Source organism: Sparus aurata, chromosome 7, assembly GCF_900880675.1.
Source record: "Sparus aurata chromosome 7, fSpaAur1.1, whole genome shotgun sequence".
NCBI lineage: Eukaryota > Metazoa > Chordata > Actinopteri > Spariformes > Sparidae > Sparus > Sparus aurata.
This window is the reverse complement of record NC_044193.1, coordinates 709,345-734,113: the sequence shown is the minus strand read 5'-3', so window position 1 is coordinate 734,113 and position 24,769 is coordinate 709,345. Positions and strand designations below refer to the sequence as shown.

General features: G+C 42.0%; 1 protein-coding gene and 2 long non-coding RNA genes across 3 annotated transcripts in view; 2 read left to right on the top strand and 1 right to left on the bottom strand.

The window, feature by feature from the left end:
• The first annotated feature begins 4,039 nt into the window (after positions 1 to 4,039).
• LOC115585672 (uncharacterized) lies at positions 4,040 to 5,704 on the top strand. Its single transcript, XR_003984741.1, has 2 exons — positions 4,040 to 4,069; positions 5,192 to 5,704. It is a non-coding gene; the product is annotated as an uncharacterized LOC115585672 (long non-coding RNA).
• Positions 5,705 to 7,618: 1,914 nt separating this feature from the next.
• Positions 7,619 to 12,876, bottom strand: LOC115585673 (uncharacterized). The gene is made up of 2 exons (XR_003984742.1): positions 12,825 to 12,876; positions 7,619 to 7,808 (listed from the first exon to the last, which is right to left on the bottom strand). It is a non-coding gene; the product is annotated as an uncharacterized LOC115585673 (long non-coding RNA).
• A 3,399-nt stretch (positions 12,877 to 16,275) lies between these two features.
• bcap31 (B cell receptor associated protein 31) overlaps positions 16,276 to 24,769 on the top strand; it is a 20,864-nt gene continuing 12,370 nt past the window's right edge. The window contains exons 1-4 of the mRNA XM_030424239.1: positions 16,276 to 16,428; positions 18,505 to 18,627; positions 21,921 to 22,021; positions 22,481 to 22,625. Coding sequence (XP_030280099.1) covers positions 18,536 to 18,627; positions 21,921 to 22,021; positions 22,481 to 22,625 — 338 coding nt within the window. The 5' untranslated portion in view covers positions 16,276 to 16,428; positions 18,505 to 18,535. The remainder of the gene's footprint in view (positions 16,429 to 18,504; positions 18,628 to 21,920; positions 22,022 to 22,480; positions 22,626 to 24,769) is intronic.

Sequence of the window (24,769 nt, the reverse complement as noted above, 5' to 3'; positions counted from 1 at the left end):
TGCACCATGACTGAAAACACACACACACACACACACACACACACACACACACACACACACACACACACTCCAGCAGAAGGACACATTACCCCCTGTGTGAACCGACTCAGCTCTGCCAGGATCAGGGGGGCTGCACAGCACTGATAACACACACACACACACACACAGACACACACACACACACACATTCACACACACATACATTCACACACACTCTCACACACACACACACACACACACACACTCAGGAGAGTTTAGTCGTCTCTGGTTTAATGTTGCAGCTGATCGATGAGTCTGAAATATAATGCTGTTAGAATAGACGACAGTCAGAAGACTCAGCGTGGCCGACTGCTCGACTTCAACACTCGATTGTCCCAGAATGTCGGTGTGACACCACAGAGAGCCGCTGTGAGAGACTTCAGAGGATCACAGTCGCCTGGTTCCCCTTTATGCATGAAGGTGTCACTAAATCAAACACAACTCAACAACAGCGACAGTTTCACAGCTGCCAGCGCCCCCCGAAGGCTGCACACATCATCACAGCCACAACACTGAAGGTTCAGCTTCGTCTCCTCCATGAGCCTGTTTCAGTCTTCAGCACCGATTCATGTAAACATCTCACATTACAAGTTCAGTCTAACAGGCCCGGTTCACACCTGCTATCAACATCTGTCCTCAGTGACCCTGGTGATCACCTGGTGGAGTCCAGATCACTCAGACCAGTCAGGGACAAAGAAGAAGAAGAAGAAGAAGAAGACTGTCTGTTTCATCTGATCTGACCATTGAACCAGTAACCAGACTCCATTAACAAATGGAGTGATTTTAAAGGGATATTCCGGTGTAAATTTAATCCATGGTCTAAATCACCGTGAAACTGTGTTAGACTCCCTCTCCAGAGATCAAGTTAGCAGACCGCTAATTTACGGAGTTTCATCAACCTCAGAAACGACCGCACGACAACAATACACTGCAGTAAATGGATCCAAATATAAACCGCCACCAAAAAGCCACAAATAATGCTCAGAACAGCACCAAACTTCAGCAACAGTACAAATAGGGTCTCAGCACATAGTCCGGGGCATCTAACCTCCGCTAGCTTAGCTGGATTTCTATTGTGAAGCTAAAAACTGATTTCAACTCTCCTCCATCAGCTTCCGGGTCGGGGAAGTCCCGACGCGACGATTACCGAGTGCGGTTAGAAATGCTCAATTCCGTTCTTTTCCCTGTCCCCTCTCGATAATAACTGTTATAAACTGGCAGGTAAGACACATATGAACTTTGATTGCTTTTCCATGATGTCATAATCACACATTTTCATCCATGAGCCGCGGAACTCTACTGCACTCGGTAATCGACTCGTCGGGACTTCCCGTCAACAGGAAGCTGCTGCAGAAGAGTGGTAAATTTAGTCAGCTTTTCATACAGAGCAGGAAGTGACATCACATCACAGGTGCTCACTCAGAGCAGGTTAATGTAGCTGTGAACTGATTGACTGACAGCTGATCACTGTGATCGATCACTCAGGACAGATGTTGATCACATATCTGAACTGTTGCCTCTGTGTCCAGTGAAGAAGAGCTGCTGAGACTGAAGCTCCTCACTCACTTTCTACTGTAACTACAGCTGGAGACTCAATGAAACATGAGCATGACCTCACACACCACTACACAGTGTGTGTGTGTGTGTGTGTGTGTGTGTGTGTGTTCACCATGATGACTAATTTATCTCTCCATCGCTCGGCCACTCGCCTCAGCTGCTTTTTAAAAAATTGCACTTTTATCCAGTTTTCCATTGGCCACCAGGAAAATGTCATTAGCCAATCAGATGTCCCACTGCCTCTCTCTGGCTCTGCTCCGCCCGGCGACCGGAGGAAACCCTTTTAACGAGGTATAATGTGTGATTTAGGACGACTGGAGGGGGAGGGGTGAGGGAGGAGAGGCTGTGAAAACAGACTCAGGGAAGAAGAAGAAAAAGAAGAAGAAGAAAACATAAAAACAGACAGAGAGGGAGATAAAATGACTTTATGAGCACTGACATTTTTATGAAGCAGACAAAACACTGTGTGTGTGTGTGTGTGTGTGTGTTTTCTGTCTTTATAGGGTCTTCAGAAAAAGGACGGTGTGTCCTGTTTGTCTCTCTGGCGCCTCCAGCAGCTCCTCTCTGGTACTGCAGTGAGTCTGACGTGTATATTTATTTATCCACAGCTGGAAACTTCTTCTTCTGTCTCGTAGTGCTGTTGGTATCCAGAAACACAGTTTGTCCAGTGACATCACATTTAAATGTCGTCCTGCTGTGTTTCCGTCCTACGAATGCAGAATCTGACACACTGTTGTCATTTCACGCTGAGAAGACGGAGCTGGATCATCAGGACGCTGTGCAGCGACGCAGAGGTGTGTTTAAAGGTCAAACAACATATTTGATAACCTATCCGCTTACTTTGGCATTAAACCACGTCCTGGTTAATGTTAGTGTTTATTAGAGTTACCTGATACTATAAGAAGTTAATGGAAGGCTCTCTGTAGACCTTCTGTGTTGTGGTGGCAGCAGGTTGTTAGTTTATGTTAGCTGCTGTTGCTATCTGTTAGCGGAGCAGTGTTAGGTCAGTCTGTCTCCTCCCTCCATGTTCATGAAAGTCAGGTGAAGTGTGGTGGTCCACAGAACAGTTCTGAAGCTTCACAGTCAAACAGAGTTGCAGCATTCTGCTGAACAACTGAAGCAGCTGAGACTTGATTTAAACATCAGATGTCTCCATCAGCTCGTCTGCTGTGATCTCAGTCTGCAGCAGAGAACACATCACTAACTGACCTCAGACCAGATTTACACCTTTATTAACATGAAGTCTTCACTGGAGTTGCTGAGCTAACAGTGTTAGCTAACAGTGTTAGCTAACAGTGTTAGCATGGGTGCAGGACACGACAGAGTTTCCACACTGATGACTCTCATGACGTGTTTCAAATCTTTCGCAAACGCTTCAAGTTGGAGTTTTATTGTTAGAATTATTTCTCACACACACACACACTCTCTCTATCATATACTCACTGTATTCAAAGTTATCTATTCTCGCTGTAGTTACGAGTAAACACTTATGTTGTTTTGTCCTCAGCGTGTGAAGCTGCTGCTGTTATGATACATTCCTCAGGGATCAATGAAGAACTCTATCTCTGTTAGGGTTGCACGATTCTTTTGCTTAGAATTGAGATCACGATTCTCTGGCACAATTTGTTTCACAAAATGTTTATAGCACTGATGAACTTCAACAAAACAAAAAAACACATTGCTTTGGCACGCCTCTGCCAAAGCAATGTGTTTTTTTGTTTTGTTGAAGTTCATCATTCATCATCTGATGAGAAATGATTTTTACAAAAGTAAAAAAAAAAAAAAATAGTCTCCAAGATGAGAGTGCATCCTTTAATCCCTCATGTTGTGCAGTGTTTATTGGGGCCGTATCCTTGGCTAGGTGATATGTGATAGCTGCTGTGATCGGCTTTCTAAAACGGAGGCGTAATATTCCTCCTTTTCCAAAAGCCGCCTCTGAGGTCGGCGTAAACGTGACGTGACGCTCGAAGTTGGGCTGTGAACAATTGACAACAAATTTGTCTTCAAAATAAGAGCTTTACATTGCGCCCCATAGGAGTTTAGAACCTGGTTCTTAGCGGGGGGCTTTCAATTTGAAAGTAGCGACAGTTTCTAGCTTGCGCTACAACAACAAGCTAGAGCATCTCCCGGATCTCAGCGGCTGTCCAGTTGTTCATCTAGCAGGCGAGGTGGAAATAAGTGTACCCTCCGAGGCGGCAAATCGGCGGACCGAAACAGACCCTCAATTTGCTGGCCTCTGTCTAAAACCGCGGACCTAGCCGCCCAAAGGACGGGCAGATTGGCAGCTTGTGATTCAGCTCGAGATATAAAATGCTTCAGAATCGCTATGTGTGAATCGAGATTGTGATTTTTTTTAACGATTTTTCGTGCAGCCCTAGTTGCCCCTGGATTTGTGGAAAAAAAGGACAGTCAGCTAGCTGACAGACTAATATTGCTGCTCATAGTCCTGCTACGAGCCTGGATAAAGTCTAAGGTATTTGTATCAAGACTGTTAATGTTTTAAAAATGTACTTATGGCTGATATAAACAAACAAATCTCAATATTGGTACTGGCCTCAAAAGTCCAGTTCTGGTCAGGCTATAATCATACAGATTTAAACAACATTTCCAAAATTGTTTGTTTACATCAGCAGCTTATTCTCAACTAGGGGTTGACCGATCCGATATTAAGATCGGATATCGGCCCCGATACTGACAAAACGGCTGGATCGGGGATCGGTAAAATGAAACAGATCCACGGCCGATCCAGTTTTTTTTTGTTTTTTTTTTCCTCCGTCGCAGCACATCCTTTGTCATTCGTCAGCGTTAGTGTGTCGCATGCTGGAAGAGCACAAGTTGTTGTTTGACCGACTCTTTATTAGTTTATTCTCAGGTTCAGCTGCTATGTTTTATTTTGTTTTCCTGTTTGCAGGACGTTACACTTACTCACGTCACATTTCTCCGCTGATTAGCTAGTAGCCCCGCCATCAGTTGTTAGCCTCACCGATCAGCTGTTAGCCTAGCAACGCAAACTTTCAAACTCAACACTCTGTGGTCTGTCCATCGTTGCTCCGTTGGTCCTCCCTCCACCACAACCTCAGGGTTATTCACCGCCGGGCTGCTTTGTCTCCTCTGCTGCTGCGGTCTCCCCGGCTCGCAGCGATGCTGGATGGTCGCCCCCGCTGTGTGCACGCAGCCTCCAGACGCTAGTTTGTTTACGGACGGTGCTGCTGACTTCAGTGCTAGTTTTGCCTCTGTGCTGACTGACAGGCGCTCCATTCATTCTTTGTTTTGTTTGTTCTACTTTGTTACGTGTGTCCTTGGGTACCCTGACAGGCGCTATATAAATGACCTGTATTATTATTATTATTGATGTTACACATGTTTACAATGTTCGGTAACTGTTTGATTATTTTGTCTTAGTTAGGAAAGTCTGGTGCCTTTAGTCCCTTTCACATGGTAGAAGGTATACAGTTTATTATTAATTCAACAACGATATCGGATCGGTATCGGCCGATACGCTCAGTCCAGGTATCGGTATCAGGATTGGATCGGAAAAAACTGCATCGGTGCATCTCTATTCTCAACCATCCCTGTTCTCGTTTGTGTCCTTTAGCTGCCCGAAACAGAAAGTGGGCCTTGGAGGACCATAAAGTCAAAGACCCGTCCATGGAGGAGGCTGTTGGAAAGACCCCCACCCAACAAATGGTTCAGTCCATCCCCACCTGACCACAACAGCTCCAAGGGGAAATGTTTTTTGACCAGACAAGTCTACAAAACCTTTTTGCTCTTTGGACTGGGAGGATTTGCCTTTCTCTGAAAGTCTTACTGAGTTTTTGTGTGAGGAAAACAAAAGATGCAGACATTGTTTGTGAAACAAAGCTGCATCTAAACATGCAAAATCAGAAAGAAACAGCAAAAACAACCTGGAAATCAGATCACAAGACAAGAACTCACCAATGACCTCAACTCCTGTTTGTCAAACTAACACAGAGAAAACTTTTCGCTGCAACTGTCATTTTCTCTTCCCCTGACTGCTCTCCACTTGATCGGCTGTAACGTAAGTTTGTTAGTGATTGGGTACTGCTGCTACATCCAAGGACCAAATTAAAATATCAAATTGACAGACTTTCATTTATTTTTTGTATTATTAGGGCCCGAGCACTATCTGTGCGAGGACCATATTGTTTCTGTAAGTTCAAATTGTTCATAGAGTAAAACCACAAGCCGCACACACACTTTCTCCTTTGCTGTGATTACATTAAAAACATGAACATTAATATTTAAAGTTCAGAGAGCATATTTAGACTCGGACTGAATTAGCTGAAAACAAACAGGTGAAGTGAGAGTGGAAAAAAAGCATTCAGAGAAAAATCTGATCATTACTGGTGCAGCTGAGGAGCCTGTGAACTATCCTGACTAAAAGGCCTTTTGGATTTATTTCAGGTCCCGTTTTCTATTTTATATTAACAAGTACTTTGTTTAAAACAAGGTTGAGATGTAAAAACCTTCAGTCAAATAAAGCCTCACTCAGAGATCCATTCAGAGACATAGAAAGTAATCAAAACTAAAACACTAAGATATTAAAACAGCATCTGAAAGACAGAACGGGAAAAAAAGCTGATATAGTAAGCTACAGATTAAAAAAATGCATTAAATTAATGTACTTATTTGAAATACACAGTGAACAGTTATGAATTAGATGAGTAGACAGTTTTACTTCAATTACATTACTGACTATTTTTAAATAAGTAACTGTATCAGAACAAACATTTTAAATAACCCTCCTGATCCTCGTACAAGTAAACCAAACGTGTTCAGTCCTGAGAACATTTAGTGCTTTACAGACCAGTAATATGATTTTAAAGTGCAGGTAACAATGAGGCTGCATGATGATCATATAAACTACTGTAGCTGCTCAACATGAGCTTTTATCTGTCTGCTTGGTGACATCACAGGCACCTCTGCAGGTATATTTCATATCAGCTGCTGGTGAAATGACATTTACCCGTCAGTACAGAGCCGAGCAGCTCCTGAACGACTTGTATGTGTCAGGTGAACTGTTGTTTTGCAAAGAAGCAGACCTGAGAAATCATAATTAAAGGTGTAGTGTGAGAGCGTTAGCCACCTGCCCGATTCATATTATCAGCATATCACCAGAGTGACTGTTAACTGCTGCTAACAGTAGCTGCTGTTAGCTAGCTAGCCCTGTTAGCCACAGCCCTGTTAGCTGACTCTGCCTGGGCTGGGAGCTCAGAGGACGGGGGGAGGCTGCTGTGTTCACTGCTAGCTGGTTAGTATGTTATTGACAAAACGTCACAAGTATAATTTCTCATTTCGTTGGTCATCTTTGCTAATTTTTTGAATATTTACAACTTAAATTTTCAGAACAATTTTGGTATGCAAACATTTACTGGATCTGCCTGAGAGCTGACCATGTTTTTATTCAATGAAACCCAAATTAAACCCATAAAAACACAAAATATTCTACTGTATGAAGACATGATGAAATCAGATGTTTTTGATGCACTTTAGTGTTCTCTATGGTACAGAACTGAGGAAATGTGTTGTCAACTCAATAAATTTAAGGTAATTTCTATTTAATTTGTGTACATCTTGTCATTTACATTAAAGAAACACTGTTTTAGTAGTAAAATAAGAGTAAAAGGTAAAGAAAAAACAAAAAAAACTGGATTCCCAAAATTTCAATGGAAAAAACGGAATTCCCAAAAAATAAAACGGAAATTGGGAAAAAATAAAACGGATTTCATAGGGCCTTACTGTTAGCTTCATTCATGATAAGAGATGGAGAGAGGCTAACTTACTCAGACATTATTAAACAACACATGGTTTCTAAATCAGTCATTCCCAGAATAGGAATAGATAATGAAAGTAATGGAAGCCCTGATCTCCATTACGGAAAGAACATGTTTACATCAAATATAGTTAAAGCTGCTTTGAAAATGCCACTGAGAGGAGACATTGGACTCCATCAAAAGACTCAACACCTTCTTTAAAAATCTATAAAAACCACAATAGAGTGTAATTCAAAAGACGGTTTTATTATGTAAATAACCAGCAAAGACAACAGTGCTCACTGTCTGAGCAGGTGAAACCAGAGTCAACAAACACCTGCAGCACCTGAAGGAGTTTCATCAGAAGACGATACTCAGTTTTCCTGCTTCAGGTCCTGTGGCGGCTCGTCTTATTCGTCTGAGCTGCTCGTCCGTCACCTGCAGGAAGAGAAAGAGGAGCAGTGGTAGTTTGATGTCTCTTTGTGGAGGTTTTGTGTTTGTTTTTAGAGGTTTTGTGTTGTTTTATGTTTGTTCGTATGTATGTGGCGGCTCGTCTTATTCGTCTCAGCTGCTCGTCCGTCACCTGCAGGAAGAGAAAGAGGAGCAGTGGTAGTTTGATGTCTCTTTGTGGAGGTTTTGTGTTTGTTTTTAGAGGTTTTGTGTTGTTTTATGTTTGTTCGTATGTTTTTAGAGGTTTTGGGTTTGTTTTTAGAGGTTTTGGGTTTGTTTTTAGGGTTTTGTGTTTGTTTTTAGAGGTTTTGTGTTTGTTTTTAGAGGTTTTGTGTTTGTTTTTAGGGGTTTTTGTTTGTTTTTAGAGGTTTTGTGTGTTTGTTTTTAGGGGTTTTTGTTTGTTTTTAGGGGTTTTGTATGTTTGTTTTTAGAGGTTTTGTGTTTGTTTTTAGAGGTTTTGTGTTGTTTTATGTTTGTGGGTTTGTTTTTAGAGGTTTTGCGTTTGTTTTTAGGGGTTTTGTTTGTTTTTAGGGGTTTTTGTTTGTATTAAGGGGTTTTGTGTGTTTGTTTTTAGAGGTTTTGTGTTTGTTTTTAGAGGTTTTGTGTTGTTTTATGTTTGTTCGTATGTATGTGGCGGCTCGTCTTATTCGTCTCAGCTGCTCGTCCGTCACCTGCAGGAAGAGAAAGAGGAGCAGTGGTAGTTTGTCTCTTTGTGGAGGTTTAGTGTTTGTTTTTAGAGGTTTTGTGTTGTTTTATGTTTGTTCGTATGTTTTTAGAGGTTTTGTGTTTGTTTTTAGAGGTTTTGGGTTTGTTTTTAGGGGGTTTTGTTTGTTTTTAGGGGGTTTTGTTTGTTTTTAGAGGTTTTGTGTTTGTTTTTAGGGGTTTTTGTTTGTTTTTAGGGATTTTGTGTGTTTGTTTTTAGGGGTTTTTGAGTGTTGGTTTTTTAGAGGTTTCTGTGTGTGCAGGTTTTTATTGTTTTTGGAGGTTTTGTTTTGGTGGTAGTTGTTTGTCCTCCACAAAGAGACCTGGGTCTATTTTTGATGAGTTTTGAGTCTCCTTGTGGAGGTTTGAGTCCCTAACTTAGTTGTATTTAACCTGAAATCACTTTTCATAATTTATTTACTTGGAGTTTTAATTTAATTTGGAAGTAAATTTGAACATTTACAGGTTTTGTTTTACTGAGAGGAAATATAAACAAGTCTGGTTACAGTGCCTAAATGCATTAATTTGATCTAATTCATAAAGTATTTAACATGTGTATACACTGAGAGCCACATCATTAGAACAAGTCACAGGTGAAATAAATAACATGGATCATTGTGTTCCAATGTCATGTTCGGCTGTGAAGCCATGAGTCCTAGCATTCATGTGGATGTCTCTTTGACAAACACCAGTCACCCAAACACAGCTGCAGACCGAGTACACCCCCTCATGGCAGCAGCACTCCTTGATGGCAGTGCCCCCCCAGCAGGACAACGCGCCTGCAACGCTGCAAAAACTGATCAGGAACGACCTGAGGAACGTGGGAAAGAACCCAAGGTGTCAACCTGGCCTCCAGATCCCCCAGATCTCAATCCAACTGAGCTTCCACTGGATGCAGTCAGAGCCAAGAACGATCCACGGGGGCCCCAACGTGGATGGGAGTTGATTCTGGCGCATCCAATAGATGCTCAGCTGGATTGGGATCTGGAGAATGAGGAGGCCAGTTTGACACCTTGGGTTCTTTGCTATGAGGGGGTGTAGTTGGTCTGAACGGTGTTTGGGTGGGTGGTGTTTGTCAAAGAGGATCCACAGAAATGACAGAACTCAAAGTTTCCCAGCAGAACATTTGATTGTAACAAGATGATCAATGCTCACTTCACTAGTCAGTTGTTTTAATATTGTGGCTGAACAGTGGAGATATACATGTTAAATACTTTTCATATTTAGCATAAATTGAGTTTTTAACTATATTATTCATACTTTCACTGCACTTTGTCTAACAGCTTTAGTTACTAGTTACTTTGCAGATTTATATAAACAATATTAAACATTCTCTGATCAAACATGATGTATTATTATAGATTAAGTTATCCAGCATTAAAAGCAGAAAGTTGAGAGCCAGTGTGCTGCATATGGAGGACAATTATTAATCAATTAATTAAATGCATGATGTCGGTATACTTATAAAGCAATTCTGTAGAAAGACAGCTGATTATTTAGTCTCATTCTCAGGTCGTCAAATAACGCACTTTGTGGCCTATTAACAGGACTCATAGAGAGTCGAGTTGTTAAAAGTGAGAAGACTTGTATTTTCATATACATTTTATTTCAAGATATACATTTTTTTTATATCCTGTAGTTGTAAAAACATTCCTTGAATCCTGTGGGTTTTGAGGCGGGGCCTCAGTCTGCTCTGGTTGGTCGGTTCACACAAGCCTGATAACCAGGTTTGCCTGGCAGACGACAAAGAACTGGATCGCTGTTACTGAACTTTTGTGCCTAGAACTCTATGGTGGTAAACTGGTTGTCGTAGCTTACTGTGCTCAACATCGTTTAGCTAACACTGTTAGCCTGAAAAGCTTTATACCGCGATGTTTCTCCAGCAAAACAACAACTTCAAAGGCTTCATAAAGCTTATCAGGCACTCTCTGAATGCACATTTGTGCGCTCAAGTGGAGATGAACCTGAACTGAAAACAACCTTCAGTACACTCATAAGGAGGCAGACGAGCTAACAACCACTCAAGCTGTTTGTAGCTATCAGTTTGCTGCAATTCCACCATGAACATAACCACAACAACTGCTTCCAAACGAAAAACATCACCACAACACAATCAGATCGTTATTAGTGGTCTGCTGGGCAGTGAGGCCGAGGGCCCTGTAACAGCTTTATAATGATCTCTGCATGGTGTTATCAAGCAGGATGCTGTTGCACACAGTTGCAAAGAAATTGAATTCCTGCAATTTCTTTTTTTATTTTGTTTTATCACAGAGTTCAACATTATCTTCAAGCAAATGCATCGCGCCCATACACACTGAACTCGCGAGTGAGATCGGCATGGACAGATGAGGGCAGAGACCGGAGCCGCTTTAGTGGCGTCAGGCGAGCTTTTACCGTGGCCCTGAGCATGTCCCTAGCCAGGCCGAGGCCCAACTAAACACGTACACTTTGTGCACGATTCTACCATACCATAGGTGTGTAACAACAGGGGCCTGTAAGTTGGCGGGATGGCACAAGGGCTCGTAGGATACACTACTACCAATACCAGCAGCTGATCAAAGGCCTGACTACTGCCATTCATAGAAAACACACCTTACAGCTCCGATGGACAGCACTCGGGCATTTGCCATTGAAGATAGCTGAAGTCCGGTCAAGTTAACCTGTAACTTACAATGATAACACCAGGTTTGCCTGGCAGACCACTAACAACTGGATTACTGTCACTGAACTTTTGTCCCTAAACAGCTCTATACAACGAGGCCTCCAAAACAACACTTCTCCGCTCAGTTCTGATGGTGTTGTAGCACTTAACTCACTGCACTTCTACCACGAATAAGAATGCCAATGTTAATACCAGGCTCTGCTAAACATAGTTTATACACTCAAAGGACGCAGACAAACTCACAACTGCTCAAGCAAAACCTTACACAGGCTGACAGAAATTAACATGTTTCCGATAATTTTGCTGCATCTCTACCATGAATGAGACCAAAAGAACCACTTCTAAACCAGAAACTTCACTACCGCACAGTTGCACATCAGAAACTGAATACGATCCTTATTAATGGCCTGCTGGTCTAATAGGCCGAGGCTTATGTTAATGTTGAATCTACATAAATGAAGCTGTCCATTTAAAGTCCCAGCTCAAAACCCACAGGGTTCAAAGGAAGAGGAAGTCATTTAAACAGGTTTTGTTTTACTGAGAGGAAATATTAACAAGTCTGGTTACAGTGCCTGAATGCATTTATTTGATCCAATTCAAATTCTGGTTGTCGTAGCTTACTGCACTCAACATCGCAGTAAGCTATGATCTAATTCATGAAGTATTTAACATGTGTATACACTGAGAGCGACAACAATAAAACCAGTGACAGGTGAAATAAATAACATGGATCATTGTGTTCCAATGTCATGTTCGGCTGTGAAACCATGAGTCCTAGCATTCATGTGGATGTCTCTTTGACAAACACCAGTCACCCAAACACAGCTGCAGACCGAGTACACCCCCTCATGGCAGCAGCACTCCTTGATGGCAGTGCCCCCCCCAGCAGGACAACGCGCCTGCAACGCTGCAAAAACTGCTCAGGAACGACCCGAGGAACGTGGGAAAGAGCTCAAGGTGTCAACCTGGCCTCCAGATTCCCCAGATCTCAATCCAACTGAGCTTCCACTGGATGCAGTCAGAGCCAAGAACGATCCACGGGGGCCCCAACATGGATGGGAGTTGGTTCTGATGCATCTAACAGATGCTCAACTGGATTGGGATCTGGAGAATGAGGAGGCCAGTTTGACACCTTGGGTTCTTTGCCATGAGGGGGTGTAGTTGGTCTGAACGGTGTTTGGGTGGGTGGTGTTTGTCAAAGAGGATCCACAGAAATGTCAGAACTCAAAGTTTCCCAGCAGAACATTTGATTATAACAAGATGATCAATGCTCACTTCACTTGTCAGCTGTTTTAATGTTGTGGCTGAACAGTGGAGATATACATGTTAAATAAAATATAATTATATCATTTATATTATATATAAATGAGATCAAATAAATGGAGGTGTTCTAAACAGACACCGTTTATATTTCCTCTCAGTAAACGAAAAACATTTTAAATACTACTAAATTTAAAGAGCCGTGTCCTAACAGAGACACTATAGTGGCTTCTACCAACACAAACTGTCGGTATTTAACGACCTATGAATGAGACTCGACTATCTTATAGAATCATTTACTGATTTTAGAGTATTAATGAACAGCAACTGACAAATCTCACACTTTCTGCATTTAATTTTTGCACCTCTATTGCACTGACCTTGTTGGACCAGGTGTCTCTCCTCTCCGGGTCTGAACACCATACAGGTCAGAGCTGTTCCACCTGAAGCTGAAGACAAGTCCCACTGTTCACCTGGAGAGAGGAGGAAGTACTTTAATATAACATGATGACTACATGCATGTGTGTGTGTGTGTGTGTGTTTGCATATATTCTGATTATTATTCTGAGCAGTAAAAAAGAAGATGTAATCAGATTACAGAGACATCTGGAAAAAAGGTGATTTCTTACAGGATTTTAATTTCATAATAAAGAATGATATAGCAGTCTGTAACCATGTGCATGACATCACTTCAGGAGTCTCACATCACTCTGCACTATAAAATCTGCTATAATCTGATTTAATAAATGTGTTTTTTAAAGGTAAACCAAAAGTTAACCAAATGTATTAAATCCTGAGAACATGTAGTGCTTTATAGACAAGTAATATGATTTTAAAGTCTATCTTTTAACTCACAGGGAGTCAGTGCAGTGATTTAAATATCAAATTAAACCAGAACTGAGACAAACACACTGAATACATTCTGTTCAGATTATAGTGAGGCTGCATATTGTATGTATACACTACTTTAGCTGCTCAAAATGACCTTCTAGATGCTGACATACTAACATACTGAGACATCATTACACACAACACATGGAGCCTGTTAGCTAACTGTGCTGTCCTCAGATATTCAGCTGTAAGATGCTAGTATTAACAAGCTAACATTACACAGCAGGATAATGGCGTCATGCTAACACTCTCCAACAGACACACACGTTAGCTAACATGCAAACCTGTCTGTAAAAACACGACAATTAAATGACTCAGACGTTTTTATAAGCTCGTTATAGTGTCAGTACCCGGTTCATGTGTCCTCACCGTTAATAAATGCAGCTGAGCCGCTGCTGACGTGTTTCCAAACCGTGCAGTGCATCTGCAACAACTTTAAAGTCAGCTAGCTAACATAGCATTACCACTCACTTACACTGACCAGCTAACGTTAGCTAAACAGCTTTCATGCCGTTCTAAATAATAAATACATTTTAAAAAGACTTCATGCCGACTTTACCGAAACTACCGTTTTGTTTTTAGATAGTGACCAAAGTTTAGTTAACGGTGCATTATTTATGTAATTAACATGGCAGAGATAAAACCGACCAAAATCACAATGGAGTTTGGTGCATGGAACAAAACACAACGTCCATCCGGATTTAATTGGCTGTGATTAAAGGATTATGTTCCAGCTGAATTTACCTCGACAGTTAACAGTTAAATGAGACTTCTTCAGCTTCTGTTCAGAGTTATTTCAGAAACATTTGAGGTAGAAACAAATCTCACCAACATGAGAGGGAAGCTGGCTCCATTTTAACCCGCTCATTAGTAGAACTCGCTGGGCTGAGACAGCGCATGACGGTAGTTAATATGTGGCGCTGCTGATATATGAAGGAACATCACCTGGACTTATTACCTGAGATCAATAAGTATTAACTAAATGTACACCTCCCACACAGACATGAATACACCTGTACTGAGCAGGTAACTGGACGCATAAAGCAGATTCGTACAGAACAGTTTACTCACCGTGTTCGTGTCCTCAGAGAAGAGCAGCTCCAAACAGAGTGACGATCAGTCAGCCGTTTTTATACACATCCAACTTTTTGGAGGGAAATGCGCAACTTTCACGCGGGAAACGAGCGAGACCGCCCCTTTTGGTGTGCACCACCTGGATTCGTCAGAAAATCTGTGGGCTGGACTTATTTGACGTGGTTTACGTCATTTCAACTAGAGACTTCTCCAGCCATTCAAAACTGTTTAGCTCAGTCGGTAGAGTAGCAGTTCTGTGTTCCGTGGTCTGCTTTTATCCTGAGTTCGAGTCCCGGCTGGAGAAACTCAACTGCATCATATTTACTGTAACTTCTCTTGTCAAAAGTTAAGATAAAAATGAATAGAACAAACACAGAGAAACACTTGTTAACAGGATACACAAAAAGCTACTTTTTTTAAATTGATATTTAATTTCTCTGGTCTTCATTTGTTATTAATCCAAAACTAGCTGAATGTAATCAAGTTACATTACTTTAATATTGTAATCGGGTGTATTCAGGTAATTTGGACACCTCAGCTCAAGTGTTACTGATTTCTGTTCTGTACTTTTACCATAAAATTAATTAAATTAAATGTGAATGATGACTTCATGGGGATGATGTCACAGAAAGGGGCGGGGCACTAGTACATATCTATTTCTTACCTTTTTATTATATATTGTTTATTATGTACTTTTATTAATGTTTATTGATTAGGCTGTTGTGACACGCAGATCTCCCCGTTTGCAGGACCAATAAAGGAATTCTGATTCCTATTGCATGAGGAGGTCAGTTACGTGATATTCTGATCAGTCATAAATAAGAAAATGTTTCTAATATCCTATCATGTTATGTTTGTTGTGGAGCTGTTGAAAATAGAGAACAATTCTGGGAAAAACGGGACAGGTGGCATCTCTAATCTCTGTACATATTAATAATTTACTGTGGAACCAGTCTGACCAGTAACACGAGCCACAGGGAGACAAGGAGAAACAGTCAGAGTGAGATGTCTGTCTTCATCCTCCTCTCTGCCTCCAGAGTTCAGTGGTTTTCTGCAGACAGTGTCTCCCCCTGCTGGTCAGGAGAGGAACTGCGCTGTGTAGTGGGATTACTAGTGATAATGTATATCTCTATATACTCTGTATTATTCTATATTGTCTCTATATCTGTGTATTCATTTCTCTTGTGTTTTATTGTTTAATATTAATGTTTTGTTTTACGCAAACAAAACCTTTTATCATATATTTTTAAATACATAAAGGTTTACATATTACATTTGACTGTTTCCCCTGTAATAGTGTCCTCAGTGTTTCATTAATGTCAGTATATATATGTTGATGAAGGTCGTGGTGATTTTCAGTGTTGTGGACCCTTTTGAATGTCACTCGTAACAGCAAAATCACAGACTCCTTACAAATCGAGTTATTATAAGAGTTGTTGCATGATGAGGAGAAACTTAACAAACTCTGTGAAAGAGCTACAAAAAAATGGAGAACGTCACCAGACTTCCTCACAAAACTCTCAATTTTAAGACTTGTTCATTAGAATGAACTGTATACACTTTGAGAAACGCTGTCTACAACACATTTGTATGTATTTGGGCCTATTTGTTCATTCGGAAAACGTGTTACATGAATATATTTCTTTATTTGTTTAACAACGTTGTATCAGTTTGTCTCAGCTGTCCTCTGTATCTCCACCCTGACGTCACAGAGCTCAGAATATGACGTCATGTCTGTTACTGTATTTTGAATCAATAACATCAAAATGTCAAAAAAGCTCTTTGACCGAGATTTCATGACGTGTGACGCAATGAGTTGTCACATATTGACTCCGCCCACATTCTTCGGCGTATCCAATCACGTGCTGGGATCGCGATGAGCTGGCATTAAACACCGGAAGTGTTTACAACACGAAGCCATGCTAACAGGCTAATATCCCGCCTGGGCTGAGTGTTTGGAGCTGAACAGCAGCTTGTTGTCTGAGTCTCTCTGAGTTTGTGTCTGCGGGAGTTTCTGAGGTGAGTCTGACTATTTACTGCTGTCTACTGTTAGCACACAGTCCTCCAGCTAACACCTGCTAACTGCTTTAGCTTGCTAACTTTTAACTAGTTTGTTAGTTAACCAGCGCGAAGTTATCGTCATGATGTCATTAACCAACAGCTGCGACACAAGTGTTCACACCACACACAGCTGACAGTGTGTCCCACTTATGAAGACACAAGTTGTGTTAAACGACCCAAAACAAACACTTTTCCAGTAAGTAGACGGAGCCTGCGAGCTAGCTGGCTAACTGGGGTTCAGGGAAGCCAAGTTAGCATGCTAGCTAGTTCAGGTGCTCTGTCACAGTCCAGGAAATAGACGTTAGCAGGATCATTCTGTTCCAAGTTGGATGTTTGAACATATTTAGTTAATATAATAAACATAAACGATTATTAACGGATGTAGCTCGTTAAACTTCAGCTGGTTGGTTTGTGTTTATCAGACAGATTTGCATTTATTTCAATACGTAGTCGAGTCTGTTTTTCATGTGGTCGTAAAAAGTGAATCTATATGTTTTACTTTTGCTCCACAGAGGTAGAGATGTGCGGAGAAACCAGCTGATTGTGGTTTAATTAGCGCTGTAATGTGAAAAGAGTCGGACATGTTGAGCTGAGGTGTTTCTGCACTGTAACGTGTGTTGGCAGCTGACACTCCCCCTCCTCACTGACTCACTGACAACACTTAGCACAGACATCAGGTGAAACTGTGGCAGCAGGTAAACTACGGCTACTCAAAGGAAGGGCTGGACAGTCTGGCCTTTAACAAGATGATGTAAGGCCGACTGATATTGGCTCATACTGATTACTAAAATCAAGGAGGCTGAACTCTGATATCTGGGGCAGATGTACCACTGTGTACTTTAAGGCCTCTTTTATTTGAGAATGCTGAGGTGTTTCAGTGTCTCTTGGAAATCTTTTATCCAGTCACTCAGTGATCTGTTGGTAAACTCAGCATGGAGAACAAAAAGAGGGAAATATTAAACTGATCTTTAATGGATCCAGAGCCTCTCAGAGGGTGACGGCCATTAGACCATCATCTCCCTCCGCAGCGTGTCCACTGCTGCTCTCAGGGAGCTGAACTTCCTTATTTTAGTTCCATCAGCTGTCGGGATCTTAAACAAGATGTAGGTTTAGTTGTTATTGCACTAAACAGAGACTGATGCACTCTTATTATATTTACTGTTCAAGCCCAAAGGACAGAAAACTGTTCATAAGACGACTTGTTGTCAAACTCATCAACCAGATTGTAAATATTATTTAATCTCTTTGGAATCATGTAGGAAAAGTTAAGGATTTGTTTAAAAGAGTTAAAAACACAGTGAGTCCGTTCAGATAGTGTTTGTGTGTAAATGGGTCAGAATATTATAGTTTAAATGTAATTCAGCTGCAGCGTCTCTGACATCATCAGCAAACAGAGCTGAGAGGATCCATCACTGATAAATCAATCACTTCTCAGTCAGCTGACTGAGATTCTGGCTCCAGCTTCTTTCTTCTTTTGATGGTGAACTGAATGTCTTTGTGTGATGGACTGATGGCAACATATTAAGTTACCAAACTGCATTCTGGGAAAATGTCATTGGCATTATCAAGACTAAACCGATTATTTCAGGTCCGGTCTGAGAGGAATGTCTGGGAGTTCTGAACAGTTCTGCCTGTTCTCCTCTTCTAGATTGAATCACCTTCAGATGTCGGCTGAGCACATTAATAATTCAGAAGGAATTGATAATAAATGATCTGCTGTTGTAATCTGTTTTCAGATTTAAGATACTGTGAGCGCACTAAAGTGTCAAATGTATCATAATGAGTCATGAACAGCCGCAGTCATCAATTTTTAAGATCAATTGTCTCAAAATAATTGTGATTAACGATTTAATTCTGTTTTTCTGTTCATTCCACACAGTGATGCTCCAGGTTGTTAATTGATGTTTTACCATGATTGTAATGAGGTGGTTAAAGGAGTTAATTATACCTGAGGTTGTTTCTGAGAGCGTGTTCGACCTCTGTCTCTGCTGCACAGACATTTATTGACCTGTGCTTCTTCTCACCTGGACCCAGGTGTGTTCTGTGCTTCCTGCTCTGTGTCAGGATGAGTCTGCAGTGGACGGCGGTCGCCACCTTCCTCTACGTCGAGGTCTTCTTCGTGCTTCTGCTCTGCATCCCCTTCATCTCACCCAAGAGGTGCGTTCACACCTGTCCTGCTACACAACACACCTGTCCTGCCGCACAACACACCTGTCCTGCTACACAACACACCTGTCCTGCTACACAACACACCTGTCCTGCTACACAACACACCTGTCCTGCCACACAAAACACACCTGTCCTGCCGCACAACACACCTGTCCTGCCGCACAACGCACCTGTCCTGCTACACAACACACCTGTCCTGCCGCACAACACACCTGTCCTGCTACGCAACACACCTGTCCTGCTACACAACACACCTGTCCTGCTACACAACACACCTGTCCTGCCGCACAACACACCTGTCCTGCTACACAACACACCTGTCCTGCCACACAACACACCTGTCCTGCTACACAACACACCTGTCCTGCACACACACCCCTGTCCCTGCTACACAACACACCTGTCCCTGCTACACAACACACCTGTCCTGCCGCACAACACACCTGTCCTGCTACACAACACACCTGTCCTGCCGCACAACACACCTGTCCTGCCACACAACACACCTGTCCTGCTACACAACACACCTGTCCTGCCGCACAACACACCTGTCCTGCTACACAACACACCTGTCCTGCCGCACAACACACCTGTCCTGCCGCACAACACACCTGTCCTGCCGCACAACACACCTGTCCTGCTACACAACACACCTGTCCTGCTACACAACACACCTGTCCTGCCGCACAACACACCTGTCCTGCCGCACAACACACCTGTCCTGCTGCACAACACACCTGTCCTGCTACACAACACACCTTTCCTGCTACACAACACACCTGTCCTGCCGCACAACACACCTGTCCTGCCGCACAACACACCTGTCCTGCTACACAACACACCTGTCCTGCTACACAACACACCTGTCCTGCTACACAACACACCTGTCCTGCTGCACAACACACCTGTCCTGCTACACAACACACCTGTCCTGCTACACAACACACCTGTCCTGCTACACAACACACCTGTCCTGCTACACAACACACCTGTCCTGCTGCACAACACACCTGTCCTGCCGCACAACACACCTGTCCTGCTACACAACACACCTGTCCTGCCACACAACACACCTGTCCTGCTACACAACACACCTGCCCTGCCGCACAACACACCTGCCCTGCCGCACAACACACCTGTCATCAGCTGTTTAACAAGTATTCAGATACTTTACTAAGTTTAACAAAAAGTACTGATACCACACTTTGAAAATACTCCACTACAACAATAATATTCTGCATTGAAGTTTTATTTAAAGGAGCAGTCTGTAGTTTTGTTGAGGAAATATTAATGAGCAGACAAATTCAGACCAACTAAATAAAACCATAATTTCCCAACTTGGGATCAATGAAGTATATCTATCTATCTAGTTATAATAAATAACAACAACACTGACCCTCCACAATTTGTGGCGGACCCTGCCACCTCTCGACCTTCAAACAGTGTTCTGGGACCTCATTGTGCTCTGAGAACAGCTTGTTAACTTACTGATCGTAGTGAAGAAGAACCACATAATGCATTTTTAACAGGGTTCGTACGGGTGCTTGAAATCCTTGAAAGTGCTTGAATTTCAATATTGTGTTTTCAAGGTCTGAAAAGTGCTTGGATTTTAGTTTAAGTGCTTGAAAGTGCTTGACATTATAACTACGTGTCTTTCACAAAATTGGGATCAGACTGGATAATTAATTTCTGAAGTTTTTGCTATTATAGAATATAATTTTAGATGTTAACAGCATAATGCAATGTACATAATTGTGATAAAAAGTGAAGAAAAAAATCTTAAGTGTGTGTGTATTTATTTATTTATTTATTTATTTATTTATTTATTTATTTATTCCTTTAGATACGTATTTTACCCCAGCAATAAGGTGCTGGAAAATCTTAAAAATGACCCTTAAAAGTGCTTGAAAAGAGCTTGAATTTGACCTTGAAAAATGTGTACGAACCCTGTTTTAAGTAAAAATGTGTTAGTATTTTATGTGTTTGATCGCTCTGACTGCAGTGTGCTCACAGCTCCACCTCGTTATATTTATCTTTTCGTGAAGATCTAAAGTTCTTTGGGTTTGGGTCAGCATATACATTTGACATTGACAGTGACAGCACTAGTTTGTATCATCAGCAGGCTTTAAGTACAAAAGTAACAGTACTCGTTCTGCAGTAACAGGTCAGTGTTGTAGGAGTAGAACATGGTGTGAAATGAAGATACTCAAGTGAAGTAGAAGTATCTTGATTCTCTGCTTGAGTACCTTACTTTTAGTTGCATTCCAGGCCTGCTGATCACATTACACCTCGCCTGATATGAAACTAACATAACTGTCAAACATGAAGTTAAAACACATGAGTGACACTGAACAGCAAGAATAAACTAAATGAATGTTTCTCTCCATGACCCGCCTTTACCGAGGCTCCGACATAGTTTGAATTCTCCAGCGCCTGAAACAGAAACAAGCAGGACTTGTTTAATGTAGAATTGTACCTGGTACCTTGTTGTTCAGTGCAGTTACTTTACTGTGACATGTTGAACTGTAATCTACAGTTAATGCAGCACGTCTGAACAAACGTACCACACATGTAATAAACGACCAACACAGACGCTCATCGTTCACACAGCAGACAGACAGTTGACTCTTCAGAGCTTCACTGTGTAAACGTGGTGTTGGATCTGTGAGAGAACCAGCGTGACACATTAAAACTCATCAGACCTCCTGACTGAAAACTGAGCTGCTGATTAACAGAGAACAGAGGCGGCACTGATCCCAGAGCTGCTGTGCACTGATTCTGGCTGAGCGTTTCCATGGCGACCTGATCACAAACATGTAAAGTTTCTGTGTCTGATGTTCTCTGAGCTGATGGCCGCCCTGTTTGTGGGCAAATGTTTAGTGAAATAACTATAAAAGTGTTTAAAATTCATGATGATGATGATCATATAAACCACCAACATAATAAGTTTTGAAGACTTGTACAGTTTAAACATTTCATTTCCAGTTCTTAACATTTAAAATGTGAACCTTTTGTTTTTTGGTGTCTTTATCTTAATGTTCAGATTCTCCTGATGTTTTCAGTCTGTTTAACTTTAAAACAGTTATTAAACATTAATTTCTCAGTGAATCTGATCGGAGCGTTGTGTCCGTGTTGGTTCACTCCGGCCACTAGATGGAGCCACAGCTTCATGTGTCTGTCTGTACTGTTGTCGTCCATCCTGCTCCATGTGTGTACTTTATTATTGTGTGTGTGTGTGTTTTCTACTGTGTCGTCATGTGATCGTGTGTTCGACCCTGCAGGTGGAACAAGATCTTCAAATCTCGGATCATCCAGACCATCGCTCTCTATGGAAACACTTCGTTCATGGTGGCCATCGCCATCCTCGTCTTCCTGCTCATTGGTACGTGTGTGTGTGGTTATAGTTTCAATAATAATAATAATAATAATAATAATAATACACTTTTTATTCAGCACCTTTTAAAAAAAAAAAAAAAAAAACACGATGATTTCAGGATAAAATATTTTTTAGTGGAAGTTTTTCCAGATGTAAACCAGAGCTGTGACCTCTGACCTCCAGCTGTAGAGCTGGAAGCTGCCGTCACTTCAAACTGACAACAGCTGAACTCAGATCTGTTTATTTGTGACTGTTAAAGGATTTTTTACATCAGGGAAGCAGAAAACACAGCAGGGAAACACCACTGATCTAAAACTATGAGAACCAAGAACCAATGACTTCAGATTAAAGGATGCAGAATGATGATGGGTGTGTGTGTGTGTGTGTGTGTGTGTGTGTGTTTCTGTGTGTGTGTCTGTGTGTGTGTGTGTGTGTGTGTGTGTGTGTGTGTGTGTGTGTGTGTAGATGCTTTCCGCGAGGTGAGGAAGTACAGCGTGACGGAGAAGGTGGATCTGACCAACAACCCGACGGCCATCGAACACATCCACATGAAACTGTTCAGAGCCCAGAGGAACGAATACATCGCTGGCTTCGCCCTGCTGCTCTGCCTGTGAGACACACACACACACACACACACACACACACACACACACACACACACACACACACACACACACACACACACACACACACACACACACACACACACACACACACACACAGACTGAGGTAGACTGATCTAAATGCAGAGGAATTTTACAGTAGGATGGAAGGAATGAGCAGCTGTGTGTTACTGGAAACACACAGAGAGTCTCTGTACAGTCCTGCAGCCTGATCCTGATTGGACAGAGCTCAGAGGTGTGAATCTGTCTTGCTCTCTGGTTGGTTGACACCCCAGACAGGGTCAAGCACGATTTAAACCTGATTGGTTCCAGACGTCTGTGACTTGCCGTCTTGTTATTGGAGGACAGCTTGTTGTTGGGTTGACGAGGTGCTGACTGATTATCAAAGTTCATCACTACAAACCAAACATGACTTATTAGGAAGCAAACGAATAAAGAAAAGACACAGCAACCACACCAGCACCAGACTCCATTAACAAATGTAGTGATTTTAAGAGTTGTTGAGTTAAAACAAACTTTATAAACATTATAAAACTGGTTTATGACAGATTGTAACTCCATTGTGTCCTTCTTATAAATTCAGCATTAAATGTAATATATGAAGCCAACTATTAACCACATTTCACCAGACTCCCTTCACAAATCAGCTAATTTAAGGAGTTGTTGAGTTAAAACAAACTTTCTAACGTAGTGAAACTGTGTGTGTGACAGATTGTAAGTCATTGTGTCCTTGTTGTAAATTCAGCATTAAATCTTTCAGCTGAAGTTGTTTGTCTCCTTGTAAAAAGTGTCAGTTTGTGGCAGCATGTCTGTACCAGCCTGTCTGCTTCTGTGTCTAAAGTGCTAAAGTCTTACCTGCCAACATTGATCAGCTGTTTGAACACACTGTTTACACTGATGTCACCATTTACACTCCATTTATGAAAGAAGAAACATGTTATTGATCTAAACATGTCACATGTTACAAAGACACTAAACAGTAACAATATAGGCTACTTCTTTGTCCCCGTGGAGAAAGTCCCCAGACTCCAGATTTGTTTGAGGCATAGACACCTTTATTTGACAGTGGATAGATCAGAAAGGGGACAGAGATGGGGAAGTGTGACATGCAGTACAGGTCCTCCGGCCAGATTCGAACCGGGGTCCACTGCGTTCGTGGCATCGCTCTAACCACTCAACTACCTGCGCGCAGAGTTGGAGACACTTTATAAACTCTGTCTCCTTGTAAATGAACTTTCTCCAGTAACACAGTGTTCATCAATAATGAAAACAGTCATTCATCAGTGTTCTACATCATCCATTACAGGAATCAATGAATTAGCTACTATTGAGTCTTCTGACTTTAAGGAGTCGGGTCGACGTGTGGTCGTCTGAGTCTCAGTAAACCTTCTGTGACGAGCTCAGTGGATGTTGGCAGTGTGCGGCCTGTAGGGGGCAGCAGCAGCGTTGGATCGGCCCGGTCGGTGCCGGTCTCTGTCCGGGGTTCGGCCAGCAGCAGCTGCTCAGTGACTCACCCGCAGCGCTGCGACATGTGATGCAGCAGCTGCTGTTACATAGAATCCAGAGGGAAGTTCTCCAGTGTTTAGACCGAGCCCGCCACAACCGTCTGCTGTGATGTGACTCAGAAGGAAACATGAAGAAGGAGTTTGTGGAAAGGCTGAAGTGTCGGCAGCTGATCAGATTATTTCAGGCTTGTGAATTAACTGACGGCCATATTTGGGTCTGAGGGGATCGTCTGCTGCTCCAAACATCTGAGTTTTTCACCAAACGAAGGTGACGTGTTTCAGTCTCAGTCTGTGATGTTTGCAGAACTACTTCAGACCTGCAGATGCACAACATCTTCCTACGTGTTTGAATAAAAACTTCATGGTTTCAGCAGCGACATCGTGACATGCACATGTGGACGTGTCATCTCAAGCAGAGCAAATAATCTCCAACACGTTGTGCTGCAGCTTTATTATGACTTGATACAAAAACAGAGCTCTGAATAATCCACAGGAGACGTCTGATAAAACATGCTTCGGTCTGATTGAAGGCTCGTGGGTGCAGCCAGTGACCTGCAGACTCGTCATGCACAGACGACTGCAATCATCAAACAAAGCAGCGTCTGTTTTGGTGGTTTGATAAAATG